The sequence below is a fragment of the Mauremys reevesii genome, linkage group 4 (assembly GCF_016161935.1).
Source record: "Mauremys reevesii isolate NIE-2019 linkage group 4, ASM1616193v1, whole genome shotgun sequence".
Taxonomy (NCBI): domain Eukaryota; kingdom Metazoa; phylum Chordata; order Testudines; family Geoemydidae; genus Mauremys; species Mauremys reevesii.
Window position 1 is genome coordinate 63,051,874 of NC_052626.1, and position 19,072 is coordinate 63,070,945.

General features: G+C 40.7%; 1 protein-coding gene across 7 annotated transcripts in view; it reads right to left on the minus strand.

Moving 5' to 3' along the window:
- Positions 1-4,673: 4,673 nt before the first annotated feature.
- Positions 4,674-19,072, minus strand: part of TTBK2 (tau tubulin kinase 2) — a 195,799-nt gene continuing 181,400 nt past the window's right edge. For all 7 annotated transcript variants that reach the window (XM_039536222.1, XM_039536218.1, XM_039536219.1 and 4 more), the window contains 2 exons: positions 6,256-7,544; positions 4,674-5,184 (listed from right to left, as the gene is read on the minus strand). In XM_039536222.1, coding sequence (XP_039392156.1) covers positions 4,716-5,184; positions 6,256-7,544 — 1,758 coding nt within the window. In that variant the 3' untranslated portion in view covers positions 4,674-4,715. The remainder of the gene's footprint in view (positions 5,185-6,255; positions 7,545-19,072) is intronic.

Consider the following 19,072-nt stretch of genomic DNA (forward strand, 5'->3'; position numbering starts at 1 on the left):
GCATGGGCATTTTGCCCAAATTAGGACTGTAGGATTATGCCTGTGATTTGGAAGGGGGCTGGTGTGGCAATTAGGCCAGGGATAAGTATGGGTAGTTCAATGAGGAGGTCAAACTAAATGAAAGTACAGTGGGCCTCAGCTAGTTCTGGCAGCTGAATTCTAAGAAAGAGGAGGCAATAGCTAAAGTAGTTCCCACACACTTTTATCCAAAAAATGGAAGGTGAATGGAACTACTTTTAAAGACCAACTTCAGTGTTTCCCTTGCTATAGTTAATTATCACAAATGTCCCAGCAATGCATGGAACTAAGGCCTTGAAAGATGAAAAGCCCATCAGCCCACTTTTAAACATATAGGACAAGATAGAGCCCTGTGCTTCATGAATATTCTGTGAGGTGAAGGCATAGGGAGCTTGTTTCTCACCCATGCAAACATCAAGACAGGATTTTGGTTTGTAGTTCCCAGAGACGATATGCTTACTAGCTACAGGGAATGCCCTGCTCATATATACTGGTAGCTGGGGCTAAGTATGAATCCTTTTTTAGAGCAGTAGCACAGTTCACCTAGCAGCATGTTACCTATTCCCACCCTAATCCACCCTGCCCTGCTCTAGTGGCAGATGCTTGCCTAGCATCCTTCTCTCTGCCAACTCTGGCATGTCGCATAACTCATTAAGTCAGGGGCAGGATTTTGCCTATAGTTAATCAAACAAGCTGTCAGTGTACCCTGAAAAGGTTTTGCCAATACTAAGATACATTTTAAAAAACTACAAACTAAGCTCACTGCAAAATAGCAGCACAAAAATCTGTTATTTAGAAAGTGAAATATCAAATGCTGGATTTTATTTCATTTAACACATTAAGGGATCCACATTGACAGCTGTGAAAAAATGCTCTGGAGGGCTTAGCAGTCATTTAGGCAGGGGGAAATTCTGCCCCTTTCCCAACTTCCCCCACTTGGCCACAAAAGCCCCCCAAAAGCAGTGGAACTGCCACAGTTTCAGAACACACGGAGAATACTGAAGAGGAACTGTGCAGGAGGAATCTGAAAGCCCTGTATGTCTTGGCTGCATGGCAGTTCTCTCCATAGAAATGGAGATTAGGATTGAAGGAGGGTATAGCCAGTGGGTCCATGAACTAACCTTAGTGTAAGGGGAAGCTTCTGCAAACCATGCAGAATGGCTTCAGCTTCTCTGGGCCCTGGGGAAGATTCTCCCTTTTCTAAGCATGGCAGAGCTTCCTTGCACAAAGCCATTTACTTAGACTTTACACAGAGCCATTGTCCTTTAGTGCTTTAAACAACTGGAATTAAATGTATAATAATTTATATTTACACATTGCTGGGATTTATTCTTTATAGGGTCACTGATGATTACAGAGGCCCTTCTAGAAATATTACAAGGATGGCAATTAGACAGGGCTTGATTACTATATAGCTACATTTGCTGATAGTTTAGTTCATAATACTCAATTTTGTTACCTTCACGGGGGAGGAGTTATATAACCAACAAAGAAAAAGTAGGTAGAAAAGTACAAGAGAGGCTGTAATCTTGACCTAGCCATAAATGTAAAGTTGCTTCTATTAGTAACTCAGTAGTTTTTTAACCAGCTACAAAATCTGTGTTTGTCGCCCAAATCTGCAGTGAGCCACCACCAGGGACATAAAGTTCTTTTACCATCATTGCACTGAAAATGCCAAAAGCACCATCCTCTTCTTTGTGCTTTCCCCCATTCTGATGTAGTTCCTCTCTTTGTATTGGCAAGAAGTGCAAATAGTAATATATTTCTACAAGATCAATGTTCTCTCTTTTATTCATTAGTACGTAATATTGAATAATATGGATATATTTTACTCTGGCAGAGAGAAGGAAAATATCTTGAGTTTTATATCTCCCCTCACCCATAAAACAAACTATTCTTACAATAACAGTGATTACCTGGTTCTGGATCCTGCTATATCAGGGAGAAAATGTAAATACCTTATTTTCAATATTTCAGGGGAAGGGCACAGAGCCCAAACCTGCCCCCACTGAAGTTAATGCCAAAACTCCCATACACCTCACTCATATAGGACTTAACTCAAAGACCAAAGCGAATGCTCCTCAGAAAATTGAGAATGAAAAATTATCATAAGCTGCCACACTGCCTTAAGAGACAGTATCAGCAGAGCCTTGGGGAGAGATGTCTACAATGGGATCCAACTCTCATTAGTGTATACTGCAAGGTGACAGGTAAGGAAATCAAAAAAGAAAAGATGGGGTTTGATTTTTTTTGTCATAGTCATCTATTAGGTATTTATTAACTGTCACTGCTACTGTATCATGAGCAATGTTGCAGCTTAAAAATGCACATTGTGAAATGAAAAAACAGTAATTACAAATCCTATCTTGTAATCAAAGATACAGTACTTCTGAGTCTGTGCTCCTGTTTCACACACAGACAAACACACAAAAAATATAAATAAAAGGAAAAGGCTGAGACACAAAACACTGGCTTGCTGACATATCACCAACCCTTCAGCCGTGTACTGAGGCATGAAGGCTATTTGACTTTGTGCATGCCAGGAACCTATTTTCAGGAAATGAGAGATGCAACGCCAAGAGTATTCAGACACACAACAGAAAAAGAACTGCATCATAAATTACAAATGGAGAATGAGAAAGAGTAAGTGAATTTATATAAGCATATGTATATATATTTATAAATATTTATATTATATAATTTACCATGAGGACATGCAATCATTAGTATAGTACCTATAATACAATATAATACAAAGGAATAAGCCTTTCCAATGGTATAGTTTCTTCAGAAAGAGCAGGTATGCCCTACCTTTTGCATTCCACTGCAGTGCTTGAAACCTGAATTAAACTAAGGTTCCACACTGTGCTACATTACTTATGGAAAACAGTATACACAGGAGGAAGAAGAAAATCCCAACACACTCTGACAGAACAAGTGAAATTCAGTGCAGCTCCAGGGCAGCTGTGATGCAGCATCAGAAATGTGTTAGCTCAGAGAGGAAATATTTCCTTTTCAATCCAAAGGTACTAGTTTGGCAGCAAACAGAGGTTAAATAAAAAGCACAGATGCTGGCTAGGAAGGCATACGACTACAGCAAGCAGATCAGTAACTGACAGTGCTTCCACACATCCAGCACCCCTGGGACAGGTAGTATTCGGGATGCTAATGTATCCCTTTCAGACTTGTATTCCCGTTTTAAACTATTCTGATCCACTGTCCATTTCTGAACATAGTAAAAGCTGCCATATCCCTAAAGTGTCCTACAATGATCCTCTACAGCATATTAAGTGAGTACTAAAGGAACTTGTTTGGGGAAAATAGGCACCATGGACTTTATTCACAGATAAGGGGTCTGGCTTCCCTAAGAGACATTTGGTCAAAAGGGAAGACAAAAATCCCAACAAAGAAGTTTTCTGAGATTTTTTTTTCTTTCTGGTTATATTGCCAAATATTCTCATTCAGATTCTGTAGGAAGTGGGAGTGAAGGCCTTTATTCCTCTTATCTATAACCTAGCAAGTGTACAGGCTCTGTACTCACCTTTCAGCACGGCGAACATACGTACAGTCCATCTTCTAGACTTAACCTAAATTCCAAGGTAAAAAATGAATCTGAGTTTGTAGTTCTCTCTACTCCTTCTCAGCTTTGCTATCTTGGGTTTAATGTCAAGACAGCATCATTGTGAATAAGGTCAATAAACGTGTAAGTAGTCCATAGCTAATAGGAAAATGATTGTTGTAACAAAGGCTCTCTTTTGCACTCAGACAAACAGGTTTACATAGTTCTGACCAAATACACACAGCAGTATATGGTAAGTCTGCAACAACCCTCCAGCCTGAAGACTCTTCCTTTTTTCTCCCATCACTCAGATTGGAATGACTATCTCCAGAATGTACATAATACAGGCCTGGAGAGGAGAACCATGGATCCAGAAGGAAAAATGCAACATGACTGATGTTTAAAGGTTCTTGGATACTAACAAAAGACAAATGCCCTGCAAAATAACACTATAAAACTCAGAAAACGTTAAAACTTATTTTTAAAATGTCATCAGTATACAGGTGAAGTGTGTAATTTTTTTTTAGATAGGGGAATCTGTGCCATTGGAGGCGGGGGATGGGATGGACACCGAATGACTCAAAAAGAGATGTTCACAGCCTGTCACTGAAAAGACTCACAAATTAGAAATATCATCTTCCAAATAATGTGCTTATTTAAAATTCTACAAATAAATGCCTGAGCAGTACCTGTCTCAGAGGTGGTGGTATCATTGTGGAAATAAAACCGGATGTTTCACGTTCTATTACATATTCTTTCAGAAAGGCCTTAAATAATTAGGCCAAATCTCCTAAATACACAACATAAAAACCATACATAAATAAAAAACCGTATTAAAACACTCACTCTAGAGATAATTTTAACTTCAAATGTTCCACACATCTTTGACTGTCCTTCTCTGGCTTCTACCACCCTCCCTGATCTGCTTGCTGCCTGTCATTAGGCAATGCCTGGCCACTCATTTACACACTATGGACTTGTCAAATAATTTATCATATATTTTCTCTCTTTTGAAAGCGAGGATTCAACACTGATTTTTTTGTTTGGGTTTTTGGTTTTTTTTGTTTAAATACACAGTACACAGACACAACATGCATCAAATTACAAGAAGGCTTTTACACCTGTCAAGGCTCAGTTCCTATCTGCTAAGTTTACTAGCCGATTTGCTCTTTCCTGTGGGGGTTTTAGTATTTGGGGAGTGGTGGCAGGAGCTGTTGGATCCTTTTAGACCATTCTTGCTTGGTTTGCTGCAGAAGTGCTCTTGTTGGCAGGACCTCCTAGAGGATGAGGAGCCTGAATGGCTAGGAGGCGATTTACTCCTCCCAAGGTGTGGGGATGAACTCTTCTGGTCATGGTGGGGCCGTCCAGCCCGGGATGGTGAAGAACTGGCTGTACGGGGTAAGGAAGAGCTCCTAGGGGAGGCACTGGGGCTGCGTCGAGGGATGACAGGGCTTTTGGGTGGCGTTTTTGGGCTATGTGGTGATCCTGGACTCTTGCACTGGGTGGAGCTCCTTGGCTTTTGAGATCCATTCTGAAGGATTTGAGCCAGACGAGAGATAAGGTCTGAGTCTGAGTTGCTGCTCCCTAGAACTCTGTACCTGCGTAATCTTAAAAAGAAATGAAGAGAGATTATTTCCACCATTTTATTGTGCTTTGTCCATTACAATGAATATATACAAACATAATATAAGTAGAAACTAGAGATGGGCCTTAGCTGCAGAGTTCACATCTGGATCTGAATTTACCTAAAGTTCAGAGGTATCTGGATCTAGGGTTTTAGTTTGTGTCCAGTTCAAATGGATACAGTACCCATGTTTGTGTAAGCCCCAACACATAACAAGAATGTCTTTATAAGTACTAGACAGAGGTGTCAAAGTGCATACATGCATACTTATTTTGCTGATAATACTGGAAGGAGCATACTGAAGGGCGGTGCTTATCAACTCCTTTTTTGGAGGGGTAGCGTACACTCCCTGTCTACCACTGTGGCTGCAATCTGTCAGTGTGGAAGAGGGCAAAGTAATCCTACTACACCTTCCTTCAGAGGGTATTGCATCACTGGTGACACGTACACTCCTGTTATACTTGTAGTCTACTCATACACAGAACAGGATTATGGCTGCCCATGCATAGATGTCCAGAGGTGAAGCAGAGCTTCTGGAATCCTCTCTGTGCTCCTTTTCATTCCTGTGCATAATCAGTCATGATCTGATCCTAACCAATTATGTCTAATATTGTTCATCAAAATTTTCAAAGTGTTAGGCTTCTAAATAAGAGTGCTTTGTTTGGTAATGGGTTTTGTGAGTGTTCAGCACTTTTGAGAATCAGGTCATTTTTAGTTAAGTGTCTAAATATAGCTATAACTTTAAGAACCCGGGTTTGAAAATTCTGGCTATCTGTATCTATTGGAGAGTTCACTGGAAGGCTGTCACATTCTTCTGTAACACTTCAAGATATTATTAATATCTAACTGACGTGTTAAAGCTAAAGCTTTTTAAAAAAAACAGTTAAGATATTTCTCAAATGCTTTTTTGTGGTCAGATCACTCAAATCCAGGATTTTTAAAAATAAATCGGTTTACAAATGACCAACGTTTTGGACAATCACACAAAACTCTTTGCAAGCTAGATCAAAGCTATTTTAAAATAAAATATGTATTTCTAGTTCATCTGTATTACCTGGCTTCTACCCCAGGCCTAGTTGGTGGTTTTCCTGGGGGTGGACGAGGAAAGAATTGAGCTGAGGTTGAACTGGTGACTTGATCAGTGGTAGCCCAGGATACTAGCCTTGGAATCTTGCTCTTTCTGGACTGAGAGCTACTTGGTGACAAAGAGCCATCCTCAGATTGTTTGCCCAAATGAGAGTCCAGTGTCACTCTGGAAAAGGAGGATAAGACGTCATCCTCTGAAAACGGTACAGGAGCAGCTGCCACTTTTTCCTCCAGTGACTTGTCAGAGGCACTTGAGAGGTCACCAAGGAAAGTCTTGAGCTGTCTCTTTTCCACAAGTAGCCTGACCAAATCTGTCTGATGGGCCTTCTTTAGGAGAAGCTTTTCCTTTGCTGAAACAGGAGAAGTGGACTCTGATGTCAAGTCTATTTCTTGTGCTAAAACTGGTATGCGACTTTGTCTGACTACAAAGGGTAACCTAACCAAGTCTTTCTTAGATTGATGAGAACTCTCGTTCTCAGAAACACAATGGAACAGCTCTCCATTTCTGGGGGTATTTTTCTCTCTTTTGCCCTCCTGGTGAAAAAATGTAGTAAGGTCCATCTGGTGGCATTCCAAGTCTTCACTATGATCAATTTCTTCATTATCATGGAAACCATTTTCCTGCATTATTACTATTTGACTTTCCTGTCTATCAGCAAATAGGTCTATGACTCTTGATGGTGAAACCTCTGATGTCTCAGCTGCTGCTGACTTCAGTACCTCATAGTTTGCATCTGAATTTGGCACCAAGCAGGAAGTCCTTGGCTGTGATTCATAAGCAGATTCAATAGCAGCTGGAGGTTTCCCTTCCACAAATTTTGAGCTCCCTGGTGGAGAAGAACTCTGCCCTTTGTGAGACATTTTTATGGCATCCTCAGAAACCACTGGAAGCCTTCCTTCTTCAGTTTCTACAACGAGATTTCCAGGTTCTTTTTCTTCCTCCCTACTGCTACATTGTTCAAGTAGGTCCTTTTGGCCACAGTCTGCGAGTCTGACACATTCTTTGACGTGCCATTCCCTCTCAAGCACCTCATGGTTGATATGATTTAATTGAAGTACCAGATCTGTTCTGCTGGTACTAGTGGGAAGTGCACCCTCTGTCACTACCAATCCAGGCAAATCCTCCTTGGGAGAGGAAAATTCCACAGTGTGTTCCATAGGATGGGTGTTTCTGTCCCTCTTCTCTAGCTGGTGGCCATAATGAAAGCTCTCAGAGACAGATTGGGTGGATGCCACTGATGGTCTGGGTACTGTTATCTATATTGGAAAATTAAAGAAAAAATTAAAAGATAGGAATATTATCTTATACAGATCATATTCTTTAAAATGCAGATTTGTTACTGTATGTTCAAAGTGTTATTGTTCCCATCAATCATTATGTTCATATTGGAAAAGTAACAGCTAATTTCATAAATGACATTTGATTTACAGAACTAGAAAATAAAATTCTCTACCATCCAAAATGTATGGCATGTGAAAACAAGCATTATCTCTGCTGAAAAGGTCACATTCACCAAGAACCCTGCTGGAGAACAGAGCCAGCCTAAGGAGTAAACTAAGTTTTGTTTGTTATTTTTATACAATTTTGCATATTTTTATAAAAGTTTTACACATTCAATTTCATAGTAAAAAGTAATCCTTAACAAGCTATACTATAAAAATTACAAGACCCTGCAGTCAGGGATGGAAGATGATGAATAGTATTTCATAGGCTAGGATTAAAGAAGTGAGATTTTTGGTCAAGGCAGCAGATAGTTCCCACTGAGTCACCATAGTGTATAGACATATAGTCAGAGCTTGTAATGTTCATCAGCAGTGGAAATGATTATGGAATGTGAGTCTGGCCACAAAAGCCTCCTGGATTCACCTCTGCTGGAAGGTGAGGCTGATGACAGTTGCCATCGAATCTGCAATTTTTATATCACACACTTCACTGGCACTTGCTGCAGAAATAGTCTTAAAGTGCTGGAGAGCTCAAAGGGCGTTTAGCATAATTAGCATAGTAACACCATTGGCTGGTAAAATCAAACTCACCCATTATATCCCAGGAACACATTTTGCATTTAATACTGGTGGTATTCAATCTACTTCTGTGAAAAACAAGCAAACTGGGATTTGATTGTGACATGCACCCTGCTGGGGAATCTGAATTCAACAGCTGCATGGAGACTCTCACTCCTTTTGTACATCCTCTTAATAGTCCCATGTAACAAACATCCATCATTATAGAGTCAAACTTACTTTCATCAAACACAAACATCCAACCGATGATGTAAATTATTCACAGGAAAAATATGGAACATTAGTCATGCTGCATCATGATACTGAGGTTACAGAAATTAATGTCATTTATGTTAAGGAAATTATTACCACACCATTCTGAGATTTATTACACTGATTTTCTAATGTGCCTCACTTTTGGGTCTTTGTTCCATATTTGGGCTTGAGGCTGGGTTGGGCAAGCTAGAAATGGGAGGTCTGGCTTGCAATGTGGTTTTTATACACCACTGTGTAGCTGGTCTCAGAGTAGCAGTGATTTGCAAAGCAGGTTCTTTGTAGTTCCACAGACAGCATGAGAGTCAAGCATTTTTCCTGTTACTTTTAGGGCAGAGAAAATGGGGTTTTCACTGAGTGCAGAGGGAGAGAAAGCAGGAAGTAGCACAGCAAAGAAGGCATCCTAAGAATTCCCAAATGGGACTGATTAAGCTGTATCTGCTGTTCTTACAGAGGATTTGCCAGGATCAATGGAGCAAGGGAAAACCCACACTCAGATGTCTGGAGTCCTTCTGCAGCAAGAGATAAACTTTTTTCTCGTTTACCTGCTAATTTGCTTCCAATGACTGGATCAATATGCACAGTCCTGGGTTCTTCTTGTTGACTGAATCAGAATGGCATGTTGACAACCTATCAAGCCAAAGAGTATTCACACCCTAAGGGACAGTCCTCACTTCTCTTATCTTAGTTTGAGTCTTTAATATGAAAGAAACATTATCTCCATTTTTGAGCAAGAAGCGTTTTTTTACTCCAGGATTCATGGAAAAATCCAGGATCTTTCAGGTGGGAGGGGGGATTTATGCTGTACTGATCCAATCTCAAAAAGCGAAGGGGAAGTAGGAATAAAATTTGCCTTTCCATGACTGGGTTCACTACTGCACAGATCCTGCATTTTAAACAATACCCTAGCAAGCACTCAGGGTGTAAAGGAAAAGGAACAAAGGACATTAGGGTTAAGAAAATGAGACAATTCTTTCTCCCCCATTCCCTCTCTGTCTCTGATTGATCTCTCTAAGGGATCACTTCTTTACGTATTCTATGTCTGAAAACTGGAGCTGCTCACCTGAACATACAGCCCACCTTTGTAAAGGTGTGGAGGAAAAGCCATCTGGTCACTTTATAAAAGTTTATTTACTCCTCTCTGTCTAGGAGGCCTAAAAACTGTGCAGGCTGAGTGTGATTTAATCCTGAGGAGAGAAGAGATCTCTGTTATTCTGCACACTCCTCTGGAAGCAGATTTTGATCCACTTAGAGGTTTTTTCCTAGATCATTCAAGCAGGACCAAAAATGAATCTACTCTCTCTAAAAGAATCCAACTCAGTCATGTACATTTTCAGAACCCTCCTATGGTAGGTTTTGCCCGAATTTTATTCTTAGAAATGAAAAAGAAGATAGGCCAAACAATGTCCTGGTCCAAATTAAATCAAATATGCAGGAGCCTGAAATAGAGCTGCTGTCCCCGGCTATACCTTCTAAGCAAAGATGATTGCTGTCAAAACCACTGCCTTAAGGTTCAGGAAGTGCAAGCTGAATGACAACAATGTTAAAAAGGATGCATCAGAGGCTCTCATATAATTTTTAAAAAACTCAAAAGGGCTACAAGACCTCAGAGGAACTAAAAAAAAGTAGATTTTTGTGAGGACCCAAGATACTAGAAGAAGGAACCTCCCCCCTCCTCCATGCATGCAGTTCCTTAAGGCACTAAGAACTGATGTCTGTACCTCTAAGGAACTAGGAGCTAAACTCTTATGAAAACCCTCTTGAAAGAAGTCTAAGACAAATGGGACCCTGGCCTTCTTGGATTAAACCCTCTAGCCCTACACCATGCTGATAAAATAGACTATACTAAATAGCAGGCAATGGAGGATCTGCTCTCGTGAGAGAGGAGCATAGTTTGAATTACCTTATCAGAAATCCTCAACACATTCAGAAGTGCCCTGTCACAAAGCAGGCTGTGAGATTTAGGGCATCTGGATTTGGGTGCAATATTTGTCTATATTTTAGCAGATCTGGACACAAGAGGAGAGGGAACTGAGCCACCTGAGAGATAGACTCAGAAGATCAGTAAAGAAGGTCCTATGTGGCCTCTCCAAAGCCAAAAGAATCAATTGGGTCCAGTGAAGAATTGTCTTTTTATTTTTAAGTATTTTCCAAGCAAGCAATACAGGAGGAAGTCATAAACAAAGTTGGTGTTCCATGGAATGGCAAATGTGTCAAGACTGTAGAGGCCCTAGAAATGGATACATGCCATAGAAATGAAAACAGCTTAATAGTTTGTTTTGCTGATGACAGAAATCTTGTGAAAAAATTCTATCTGAAGAGACCAATCCCTTGATGACATTTTTGACCTAACAAGCGGTCTCCTTGGCAATTCAAGTCACCTGGGATCCAGAGAGCTTTTACTGAGTACTCTTCCATTTATCTGAAGAGAAAGATGGCATTCTCCTAGAAGACTTGGGTTGTTGTGCCCCTGTGAGAGATAACCATAATTGTGTTGTCTATTTTTATGAGAATACTCTTTCCTTTATCAATTTCCAAAAGGACAGCAGTGATATTTTAACCATCCTTAGTTCAAGTCTGTTTATGTGGAAAAATCTTCTCTCTTTGAGCGTGCTCTCTGAGTCAACAGAATTGTACTGTCAGGCTACATTGGCTGTGATGTGAAGCCTGCTTTGTCCTTGAAATGGGAAGCCTTTCAACAGATCCTATTGGTTTTGCCACCAGAGAAGAGAGAGCTTCATGTTCTTTCAGATTTCTACTGGATAGTCCAGATATTCTCCCTAGGCCCAGGAGGCAGGAAGTGCTGGTTGTTGAAGAACCGTGGAGCAGTTAAGAGCAATATGTGACAGAATACCATAATGCTGAGAAAGGAGAGAACAGCTCTCTGGATGACTGAGCAGGACCATAGAATTAGAACTGCTAAATGATTTATAGCTGCACAATTCTCTCCTTGAATGGAAATATCCTTCCTTGAGCTCATCAGCAAACACACATAGCTCAAGTGCTCACAGGGAAAGGAAGTACTCATTTTGTGATTCACCATGAACCCAAGTCAAAAATGGCCATTGTCCCACTGACTCTCCTCAGAGCTTGGACTTTAGACTTTATCCACATATGCAAGTGATTTAAATAGCAGATCATGCAGAAGACTTTCCTGAAGATGGCAGCTGCAACTTCAGACATGGTGTTAATAAAATCCAAAGGAGCTTGTAATGGGGACTGGGTTTATCAGTGGTGCTGCATAGTTGTTTGGTTCCTGGGTTCCACCTCTCCTCCGTTTCCAGCATCCCTCACCAGCAATCACTCCAACACTGGGGCGGTCCACTTTTGGTAGGAAGTGATTCAGCCATTCCAGCTGGTCATCAGTTGAGTTCACCCCCTTCCGAGGTAACAGAGTCCAACAAAATATATATAGTTCAACTTCCCCACAAAAGAAAGGGTCTTCATCCCTCCTCTGAGCCCCTGTGGGTGCCATGCCCTTGACACAGGGCTTACAATGTCTCTATCCTCTCTTTCTCTCCAAGAGCAGGGGGAAAGATGGGAAGGAGTTTATGCCCCCTCCACGAAAAGGGTGGTTGGTAGGGGAGCCTGGGCTCTCCCTCTTCCCTGGGCTCTGACTCAGACCCCTGTGAGAGGCAGTGATAGCAAACACCCCAGAGTGTTTCAGGGCTGCCTCCCAAGGCCACTTCCTACCATTTGCTTCCTTGGTTCATGGTGTGGTCAAATGCCTTACCAATGATCCTCTAGAGAAGCTAGAGCAAATGTTTCCCTAGTCTTAGGGAAAGTCTAGCCCTTCCTGGTAGGGCCTGGGGTAGCTGTTACTGGCAGAACCTCTCTATAGCCAGGGCTCCAGCTTCATCATTATTCAGGAACTCATGAGATAGGTCTCACCTCCTCTACCATCCTCACCCTCTTTCTGAGTAGTCTGGCTCCCTTTTAAGCTCCTCCTATAGCTAGAGCAAGCTCTGCAGGTGTGGCAGGGGCGAGTCATCTGGTCCCTAACTCCTTCTGTCCCAGTGTGGGTCTTAAATACCCCATTGCAGAACTGACACCAGTCCAAAAGAAAAGATGCATTATTTAAAAAGCCAATTATCCAGAGGAAACCTTAGACCTATTAGATCAGATGAGACTATAAGGATGTAGAGGGAAGTATTTATTAACATCACAGAAGCAAGATATCCTTTTGGTCTCTAGTAGTCAGGGTGGAATCGAGGAATTCCATCTTGAATTTTGGTTTTGCTTAAGGCCCAGGATAAATCTGTCCCCCACACAGCTCTTTTGGGGACTATAAAGTACCTGACAAATTCCTAGAAAATATTGTTCCCTTAGCACAGAGATGATGGCTCTGACCTCCAAGAAGTGGGTCACCTCTGAAGAGCATGTCACCTTCCTTATTGGCTGAAGAAAGAGGAAGGTGACATGCCACTACCCTTGGGGAGAGGAGGAAACTGGAGGAATTTGAGAATATAAACCTGGGACACCATGGACAGAATACAACTCAGTGAGGAAATTCATAAGCCAACCAATTGGAAATCTTTCCTCCTTACTGTCCATCCCCAGTGCCTGTGGGTTTGATGAAAGCAGATCAGAAGCATTTATTACAAGTCCTTTACTGAGATTAGAAAGGGCAACAGGGATTTCTTAGGTCCATACTTCATGGTAGATTTCTGGATGGAAAATAATAACTCTTACCTGCAAAAGAGAGTTTGGGATTTCTCACACTGGGAAGCTGGGATTGGAAGAGAATCCTTATTATCTGAAAGTTCTGAGAGATTGGCATCTGAAATCTCATTAAAAAATCTCCTGATTTAGGAAGCTATAACTTCCCCCCAGTTTAATCTACAAAGCCCTGCAAGATACTGAAGACAAGATAAGAATGTTAGCTGCTAGGTAGAGGGAATCATGGATCAAGTCACTAAAGTTATTAACAACTTGAAAAAAACAAAACAAAACAGAAAAAGCCTCTCACTTTTCAGGGAAAGGATGTTAAAAAAAAAACCAACCCCCCGAAACTTCCTCATCCTGCCATACCTCTGACAACCAGCAGATGGCAGAACTGAGTATGCAAGGAATAAAATGCAATGGAAAACTTTAAAGCATTCAAATAAAAAATCTTTCTGGTGTTTTGACTCCTTTTGTTTTTCTGCGGTGAGACATTAGATTCCATAAGCAAGGCTTAGAGCATGACATAACATCTGAATCAAGTTTAGGTGATGAGAACCACTGGCCTGAAAAGTCCTTGGGAAGTTTAGAGATGTGTGAAGTGTTTCCATAATTTTGTGAACTGAAGGGTGAAAGGGGAGTGTCTCATCCTAATTTCCTTCCACCAGGAATAAAGGGAGCCCTTTAGAATCAATTTTTTCCCTAGGAGGACTCAGATTTCATAGTGGTGAATATACTTCTGACCAAATCTCAGTCTTTCTGAGAGACACTTTTAGCTGACTGATGAGATTTTGTTCTGAATGTGATAACATTTCTCTCCAACCCTCAAAGAGATTCTAAGATAGCAGAGGATGCAGAAAAACCCAGAGTGGACTTGTGCAGAGTTGTGTAGCCTTAGACATGCACTTAGACAAATACACTTGCATTTCAAAGCGCTGCCGCAGCAGCGCTTTGAAGCGCTAAGTGTAGTCAAAGCGCCAGCGCTGGGAGAAAACTCTCCCAGCGCTGTCCGTACTCCACCTCCCTGTGGGGAATAACGGACAGCGCTGGGAGCGCGGCTCCCAGCGCTGGGGCTTTGACTACACTGGCACTTTGTAGCGCCGCAATTTGCAGCGCTGCAGAGGGTGTGTTTTCACACCCTGCTGCAGCGCTGCAAATTTGTAAGTGTAGCCAAGCCCTCAAGAGGTACATGGAGGGGCGTACTGGAGGAGGTGCTGTGACAAATTCAATTGTATAGCCATGGCAGATGATGTTCAACACCCATTTGTCCCTTGTTATCACACTCCAAGTGTGTGAAAAGAGTGTTAAACAACCCCCAAAGCGGGTGGGATGGTCATTAGGTGGTAGGTGCAGCAGTTGGTGGCTCTTGGGTTTGCCTCAGAAATACTTGGCTGGAGATTGTATCTGTGACATTGAAGCCTATGAAAGGGGCTCTGGAAAGCAAGATCTGAGTCTTTTGCTGTTTTCTTGGGGACTCACAAGGTCTCTGAGGATAGAAATGGGGGGACCTATAGCACTGGATGAATGGTGGGCGGTGTAATTTGCACTTTGGGACAGGAGTGTAGATACCCAGTGAATAAAGGGTGGCTCTGGAGTCCTTGAGGGTATGTAGTTATTCATCTGTTTTTTGGTTAAGGGAGGTCTTCAATAGTGTTCTGCACCTCCCTCAGGAAAACAGAGGAATGGAACCAAGATTCCCTACACATAATTATGGCATAGCTATGGCCCTGGAAGAAGTATCTGCTGCATCCACTGCTGATTGGAGGACCGTCCTATCAGCTTCCCTTCCTCAATAAGCTCCTGAAAACAAGCTTGGTTGTGTGGTGGCAGTTATCAGTAAAGTCCCTGAAATAACTGTAATTCAGGAATCAGAGGGGTAGCCGTGTTAGTCTGGTTCTGTAAAAGCAGCAAAGAATCCTGTGGCACCTTATAGACTAACAGACGTTTTGCAGCATGAGCTTTCGTGGGTGAATACCCACTTCTTCGGATGCAAGTGGTGGAAATTTCCTGGGGCAGGTATATGTAAGCAAGCAAGAAGCAAGCTAGAGATAACGAGGTCAGATCAATCAGGGAGGATGAGGCCCTGTTCTAGCAGTTGAAGTGTGAAAACCAAGGGAGGAGAAACTGGTTCTGTAATTGGCAAGCCATTCACAGTCTTTGTTTAGTCCTGAGCTGATGGTGTCAAATTTGCAGATGAACTGGAGCTCAGCAGTTTCTCTTTGAGGTCTGGTCAGCACTAGCTAGTGAAGCTCCTCAAAATATCCCCAGATCTCCTTGTATAACAAACACACCTCTATCAACCTGTCCCACCTATTGCCTCCACTGTTCTCAACATCTACATCTAAAACACTGAAAGCAACTGGAGTGCATGCAGACAATTTCCCATGGCTCTTGCCAACTCTGGGGGGCAGAGTTAAGGAAGGGCATGTGGTATCACCAGGTAACCTTAACTCTGTTTTTCACCATTTAAACTATATAGCACTACTATCAACACTGCTGGCACAGTAGCTATACTGGAATTTGCTGCTCCATCCCAGCTGCATGACACTCCTCTGTTGAGATTTCAAATACTGTGCATCATAAATTAATGTTACTCAGAGCAGAAGTAACTTTAAACTGTAGGTTTATCTAGCCTCAGTTACACCTTTTTGGAGAGAGGAACAAGCTGTTCTGAGCAACTGTGTTCTGATTTCTCCCTTCTGCCAGGTTACACCCTATTTCTTTATACATCTATTTTACACAGAGGGATCACAGAGTGAGAGGAGGGAATGTAAAGAGTGTTTGTGATAGCTCTGTACTTCCATATTTTCTAATATATTGGGTGGTGGGAGCTGTGGGGGAAGGGTATTTTTATAGATTTACCTGAAGGTAAAATTTTCTGAGTTTACAGTTGTTGTGGTTTGAAAACAGCAATGTTCTTTTAAGGTGCTTTCTCCCTTTAGTTATTGATACAAATGTACAATCTTAACTCTAGATTAAGGAAGCTTTTGTGGTGTGACCTAATATAAATGCACTTTAAATGGATGAAATGAGTAACTGTTTTCAGAGAATATTAGTTACATCATTATAACAAGTGGTTAATAGGTATCCATATAACTACATGAGATGCTCACAAAATTAGAATATTTTTCTGGAAAATGTATTAAAAATTATAGAATGGGCACAGCATTTATTTACTGTTAATGGAGAACTGGGAAGCAGTTGCATTTATAATAGTATTACAGGATCTCCTGCTGTCACAGAATGATGGTAAAAGAAATATTTTTCTTGAGTGCAGTGGACATGTCTCCAAACATACAAGTCCAGGGTTTCACTTGACCCTAATTTCAAAAGGCCTGAAAGGATGGTATCCTAAGCTTCTTTCACCTTCAAAATTTCAGCCTTCCATTTTCACCTCTATAGTCGCCAAATTCCTCTCTCTTCATGGTTGCTTTCATCCCTCTGTAACAATGACTGAGGTAGAGACTATAATATAGCCAGAAGGATGGCCAAGTCATTGCTTTTCCTTCTAGAAAGTTAGAATCTACTGGCTTCATAAACAAGATCTTGGATTCTGTTGCAAAATCAACTGATGGGCAACTGCAGATCACACTTTTAGTACCATATATTATTAACTGTTTTTAAATCTAGATTTTACACAATAGCTAATAACTTCCAGTAAGATGTTAATTAGTTCCCAAAGGAAGGTTTTTCATAACTCTTACCTATATACTCTGCCTTTCTAATTAAGAAGCAACCTAAGTAAAATAAGACACTGAAAATTATAAAATAATATATTTTAACTCAATCACACACAGAGGCTTTACAGCTGAAATATAAGACGCTGTCCATTTGAAATTAAAAGGTTTACTTTACTTTAAATGCGAAATCATTGGTGCTAGCTTGCTTAAAACACATATTACTTATATAGCTGGATTCTTAAACAAGTTGAGTAGTAACTGCAGTGAGTGTGGATTGTATCAATATATATATTTTCCCTAGTTCTGAGATGGTTTCATTATATACAAAATATACGGCTGAAGTTAAGCAATTTATTAGTTCCTTCTCCAGCAGTTAAATCTATAATTATCAGAAACATTAAAAGCATAAGATAACACTATTCAGATTTTCCTTTCCAAGGCTATACTATAGCTCATTTCTAAAGAGCTACACTTTTCCAAACTGGATATCTGTTTTGGAAGATTAAAAAAATTAATTGTTCTGTTTTTTTTTAAACCCAGAGAGGGACCCCATTAACTCTAGTTTTAATTTGTCATGAGAGTGCACACATACCCTGGCACTCAATCACATGAAAACTGCTTTTATACATTAATAGTGCTGGTTTCAAGCAGCAAACTTGGGGTTGGATTTTGAATGCCTTCCAAAAGGTTTAAGATTTTTCAGATCTGGAGATGTGGTTAGGTCAAATATAAAGGTAGAAGCCATTTGCAAACTTCAGATCCTGGTTCAGATATTAAACACCCCAACATTTTGGTGCTCGTAAGTTTGAGTTCATTTTTAATTTTTGTTATTGCTCCTCTACACATGTATTTTTGTTTTAACTGTGTGCTATAAAAATGTAAAATATGGACCTTCAGCTTCAAAACAGGGCCAAAAGAGGTCTGTAAGGCCCCAAATCCTTCAATCAGATAGCAGGCCCATTCATGTGCATTGATCACTATTAAATTAAATGGGACTCTGCAAAGTGATACCCTCTCATGGATCCAGTCGTAGGACTGGCATTAAATTTACACTTGTTGCTCACAACTACTTTGTGCCTCAAAAAGGGAGAATTTGTGAAGAGAAACAGCATTTACAGGCATAAATTAAGCAGATCTCAGGATATTTGATCAGCATATGCAAATGCAGTTTGCATACACATTCTGTGTGTTGTAACATTAAAACTACTGTACACACAAAACTACAGGTGAAAATTAAGAATCTAGATCAAGGCTCCTTTGAAAATCTGATATGAAGTGACACAATCTTTAGGAGCTTGTTGAAATTGATAGGTTTCTCATACTCTTTTTTCCTTTCTCAAGATGCAACTTTTTCTCTTATCTCTCATTCTCTGTTTTTATTTATTTTTTAAATTAGCTGAACCAATGTTAGCAGGAGTGGGAGCGCTAATAAAGATAAGGCTTCAGCTGCTTCTTGCATTTTTACCCCCATGTTTAGTCAATGTCCTTTTCAGAAGATGATTCAGGAGGCAGGAGTCTTGTCTACACTAGGGCTTCCACCAATTTCAAAATGGGAAGGTATTTTTGTTGTTGTTTTCTTAACTTCTCCCCACCATTCACAAGCCTTTAGAGATGTGATTAGAGCCCAGTTCCTCCTACCTCAATGGTAAATTACTATATGATCCAGTCTGCAATACAAAATGTGTATATATGCACAGCGCTTAAACATTTTAGAGGCCCAACTATAATGTAGCATGGCTTTGCCTCTGTGGATACAAGGCCAGGGGCAGAGCATAGCTTTTTGACATAGTTATAACATGGTTAGGTGGTCCCAACCATGCTGGCAAGATCAAGTCATATTATAACACAGGTGATCACTATCACGTATAAAGCTCCATGTTTAGAGGAACACTATCAACTTTCTTCGATTGCAAGCTCTTCAGGGACAGGACCTTGTCTTCAAAAATATTTATATTGTATTTTCCACAGTGGGGCTCTGATTCTGTTTTGGTCTTCTAGGTGCTACTGTAATAAAAATATCAGGACTACTGTAGTGTATAGGAATGGGTAGTATCCCTCTAAATAGTTTTTGAGCCCTCTAGTGGCACTCATCATGTTCAGTGTTTTAGAAGTTGTCAAAAACTGGTCAGAGCTTGTACTTAGATCTTGAATGTTTGCGTATATGTAGTA